The sequence below is a fragment of the Wyeomyia smithii genome, chromosome 1 (assembly GCF_029784165.1).
Source record: "Wyeomyia smithii strain HCP4-BCI-WySm-NY-G18 chromosome 1, ASM2978416v1, whole genome shotgun sequence".
Taxonomy (NCBI): Eukaryota; Metazoa; Arthropoda; class Insecta; order Diptera; family Culicidae; genus Wyeomyia; species Wyeomyia smithii.
The window spans coordinates 181,876,613-181,881,287 of NC_073694.1; the positions used below are offsets into that span (position 1 = coordinate 181,876,613).

Consider the following 4,675-nt stretch of genomic DNA (forward strand, 5'->3'; position numbering starts at 1 on the left):
ATTTCAACCAAACTTGGCATACGTGTTCTTTGTACAAAGGAAGTGGTCATAGAATAGGGAAGAGAGAGGAGCAACCCCCAAAGAAGCAGGGGGTCCTATTTGAATACAAAATCAATTTTTTTCATGCATTATGAGAACTTTTTGAATGAATACGATAATTTTCAGGCCTTTGGTCGTGTCTCGAGGTCGGAAATTGGTTTCTAGAGACCGGAACATGATGTCAAAACCGGGGAGGGGCAACTATAAAAGCGGGGAGGGGTCTTAATTGATAAGAAAGTCAGGTCATTTCAGTACATTATGGGGACTTTTTGAATGAGTATGATAAATTGCATGCCCTCAGTCGGTCATGGCCAGAAGTTGATGCCTAGGGACCGGAATTTGATGTCCGAAGTTTTTTTAAAACAAAGTTGGCGACTTTCGATTTCAGGGGAAACTGTATAAAACTGTAAAAAAGATTCACAAACCTCCTAATATTGATGTTTCCGGAACCAGGATGAGCCATAGAAACCAGAAATAAAAGTCCAACGACATTTTTTAAATTCAAGATGGCGACTTCCGGGAATTTTGCGAAAAACGAATAAATGCTCTGCAATATGTATGTTTTCGGTAACGAAATGACGTTCAGAATCCAAATATTTATGTCCGGCGCCATCTTTTAAATCACACATGACGACTTACATTTTTTGGGAAGCTTGCTAAAATAAAAAAGAAGCCTTGGACCTCATTAAGAAATCATATTCGCGCTTTCTGCCTCCTGCCAAGCTGTGTAAAACTGACTAAAATGTTTTAATAATGTAAATATATCTAGAAAGAAACTATGTTCAGAAAATGACAACGGGTGTCTAACGCTATTTCAAATTCAAAATGGCGACCTCTGGTATCTGAAACGCTGTGAAAAATAGAAGAAAATATTCAAATACTCCCTGATATTAGGTATATAGATCAGAGTTGACTCCTTATAACCGAAAATAGAACGTTTGGTATGGTGAGGGTTGTTTTACTGCATTGGAAGTGATTCAAAACATGAGGAAAAAAGATAGTATATAATGAGGGAACAATAAAATACTTAAGTGTTTAGTCCACTTTATGTCTCCAAATAAACGTAGTGCATTGGTCGAACGCTATATGTTAAAAAGATGCTCAAAAATATATTTGCAGTAACAATCTTAATAGGAAAGGGCGAAGGTAATATAGTTTTTATACCAAGGATATCATTTATACCGTCATAGCTACCGTTCAATTTAAAGAGGCTTCAATTCCCTGTAAGAATTGCTTTCTCTATTACTATAAATAAGTCACAGGCACAATCAATTAAACAATGTGGATTAGATCTAAGATCACCATGTTTTTTCCACATTCCGTTTGCTCGAGGGTTAGCTTACCTGCAGATTCATACATTTTAGCTCCTGATGGAGAAACGAGAAATGTGGTATATAACATGTTTGTAACTAGAATAGAAATAAGTACTTGAAATGAAAGGTTGTGAGAATATATAAAATTATAAAAAAGTAGAAATATGTACACGAACAAGGCCGGGTACATTCAGCTAGTTCAAAATAATTTGTTTCAGCAGAAGTAGGCTCTTGTGAAGTCCAAAGATAATTATTTTTGAGAGATGTTGTAAAGGGCCATACCGGTTTTGAAACTGGTTCCTCCTTCATGTTAGGTTTTGTTGCTAGTCACAAGACGCAATGAATCTAATTTCATGTTGTTGGTAACCAGCGGAAAAGGACCCGTATTGTGTGCAGCTTGGAACGACAGCCGTTTTCTTTTTTTCCTGTCGAAAAGAAGCACATGGCGGAAGGTGCAACTTACTCTCAATTACCCAACAGTTTATTACGCTGTTTGTATTGCATATTGCAGTTATGCGACTGGAGGACAACATTTCCAACATTTTGCTACCAAATTTCAATTTGCACATTGAAATACGGCATCACTGAACAGAAATGGAAGAAACACTTAGCGGCACAAACAAGTTTCAGTCAGAGTGCATGCAGATTAGAATAAAATTTCACTGTCAGGTCTAGCACAGCCTCTTGAGCAAATATTAACATTTGAATCACTTATTTGTGTTGTCCTAAAAAATTAATTGGTTCATAAATTAGTCAAAACAAATCAAAATGGGACATATTCTAGAATCTCTGGATAAAGAATGTCTATCAAAAGTCATCGAAATTGGTTAAATACTACAAGGTATACAGCCCTAGGGATTCTATGAAATGGTGACACAGGACAAATATATCTATTGATTTTAACTCTTGTTCAACATACTTTACTACGTCTGTTATACACTGTGTATCTCCAACAGTTATAAGGCTCGCCCTGCTATCGTGTAAAGAACAAGAATGAAGTTTTATTCTCTTCAGACTCGAGAATGAGAAACGAAACAAAACACTTTTCCGAGTCAAAATATGTAGGCAGTGGAGTTTATTCCATCCATGTTATTGTTATCCGTGCTCGAGAAACAAGGCAATAGCGAGAAAAGTCTATGGGAAAGCTCGACTTTGGAACTTTTCACCTATTTTCACCATTAAGCAGTAAAGCAACAATTTTAAACAATAATTCAAACAACTGTCCCGCATTTATTTATCCACCGACATATAAATGACTGGTATACATTAAGTCGTTCGCTTGCTATAATCGTTTGAAATCTAACGCAACATTTGCCATTTTTTTTTTCAATTTTACAAAATGTACTTTAGTCCTACGTCAAAACCAATGACAAATGCATTACCATTATTTAGTACAATAAGTAGGCCACAAATGAATTGAGAATAAATTTTAAATTAATAAAAATAAGCTTGTGTAAATTTGTTTTATTTTGTTCATTTATTTATTTTATGAAAATTTTTTGAACTAACCGATAATGTGTTAAAACAGTTCAACTTGAGTCGGAGCAAAATAAAAAAAAGAATTCTGAAAAAAATAGAACTAAATGAAGCTTAAAACTTCAAAAATCAAAACTAAATTTAAAAAAACATGGATTTTTGTAGGTTTTTCTAGATAACAACTATAATTATAAAAAAAACATGGTTTATTTTTTCAAATAGAAGTCATTTTATTTCTCGATCTCCTTCTTAAAAAAAATAATAGTAACTTTTTACCGTAACATTTTGTACAAAAATACATCAGTCATAAATTTCGTTTCAATCCATTCAGAAAATAAGTTTCTCATCCTAAACCTATTATTCACTGGTCCCAACATATCACTGGCCTACGTATAGTTATATTTACAACAATCCGGAACGCGCTTAGTACCCGTACAGTTGGGAGGCGGCCGTGTACATCGGCATCAGCATAGCCGCCGGGGCCAGCCCGTAAGTATACCGTTCCTGGGGCATGTGAGTTTTGGTGTGCTTCTTCAGATGATCCCGGCGGCCGAATTTCTTGCCGCAGGTTTGACAAGCGTATGGACGGATCCCGGTATGAATGCGCTTGTGGCGAGTCAGTTCCTCGTTTCGTGTGAACGTTTTCCCACAGGTCGGCTCGTCACATTTGAATGGTCGTTCGCCTAAATTATTAGAAAAACAAAATCGTTAGTTTTCTTCCAACCTGACTTCACTAAAAATTATCAACCTACCGGTATGAATTCTAATATGTCCTTTTAATTGACCATTGTTAGAGAAGGCCACGTCGCAGTGAGGGCACTTGAATTTCTTCGGGCGCTGTTTACGACTGCTGAGCAGTTTGGCTTTAGCGTCTTCGCTGAGCACCCGAAAGTACTCCTGTTCCATTTGCTCATAGGTTATGGGATCGATTGGCAATCCTGTAAGGTTGATGCCGGCCGGTAGAAACTCCATTCCCAACCTCTGCTGACTGCAGTAATAATAATACGACGCCAGTTCCGCTGGATGACTCAAAAACGCCCCAATAGTATCCAAATCGGGCGTGTCGGCTAGGGGAAATTTCACTGGACTCAACAGAGGTGACTTCGGTTCAGACGAAACAGGGCTCTCCATCTCCAGCCGTGATCCAACTGCGACATCGTATGGTTCCCGCTTTATCACTCTATCACTACCACAATCACTAGCCTTGCTAGGGCTGGAACTATCCTTTCCCTCGGAAGCATCCCAAGGACGAAACAAACGCGAATAGGTTTGCGGCGGCACAATCGACTTCGCAGACATTCTCTTGCACACAACCCTCACGAAGTTTTCACGAAACGGCACTTTATCAACGAATTCGCACTAACTCGAGTTCGTAAAGCGTGCGTTGTTGACACTTGGCTATCTGACTACCAACTGAAGAGTCTCGAGCAAAAATCAACAAATTTAACACAAAACCAAACAATATCTCGAAGGGTAGGAATAGGAAGGACCCAACAGACCAAAATACAATATCCTTTTCTCGTCGGCTGAAAAGATTTTTTGTCACATTCTTGTACGTCTAATTGAAACATACGCACAAGTCATGCGAAGGGACGAAAGAACGGATCAAAAAGGAAACCTCATGAAAACGCAACATCAGGGGTGAATATCGGTGGAAAGATAGAATTTGAGATAGCCGAGAAATAAGCGGAGGGTGAAACACGCCATTGCCTCCTCCCATTTTTTCGGCATTCTCCCTTGTCCCGGCTGTCCGCGTGCATCAACTGCACTGTGGAAGGGGCTGCTACGCTACGCGACTGGTACTGGTTGTGGTGAATTTGTGGTCAGAAAATCCATCCAGCCCTTCG

At 38.5% G+C, this 4,675-nt stretch overlaps 1 protein-coding gene across 1 annotated transcript; it reads right to left on the reverse strand.

The window, feature by feature from the left end:
* Positions 1-3,079: 3,079 nt before the first annotated feature.
* LOC129718327 (early growth response factor homolog 1) lies at positions 3,080-4,227 on the reverse strand. The gene is made up of 2 exons (XM_055669005.1): positions 3,581-4,227; positions 3,080-3,511 (listed from the first exon to the last, which is right to left on the reverse strand). The coding sequence occupies exons 1-2, from the start codon at positions 4,125-4,127 to the stop codon at positions 3,252-3,254; spliced, it is 807 nt and encodes a 268-aa protein (XP_055524980.1). The 5' UTR covers positions 4,128-4,227; the 3' UTR covers positions 3,080-3,251.
* Positions 4,228-4,675: the final 448 nt, after the last annotated feature.

What these genes read in the sequence shown, in the direction of transcription:
- LOC129718327 (XM_055669005.1), bottom strand. Translation starts at nt 4,127, where the DNA reads ATGTCTGCGAAGTCGATTGTGCCGCCGCAAACCTATTCGCGTTTGTTT. An exon ending in ACATATTAGAATTCATACCG is followed by an intron (nt 3,512 to 3,580) that starts GTAGGTTGATAA and finishes CTAATAATTTAG; the next exon opens with GCGAACGACCATTCAAATGT.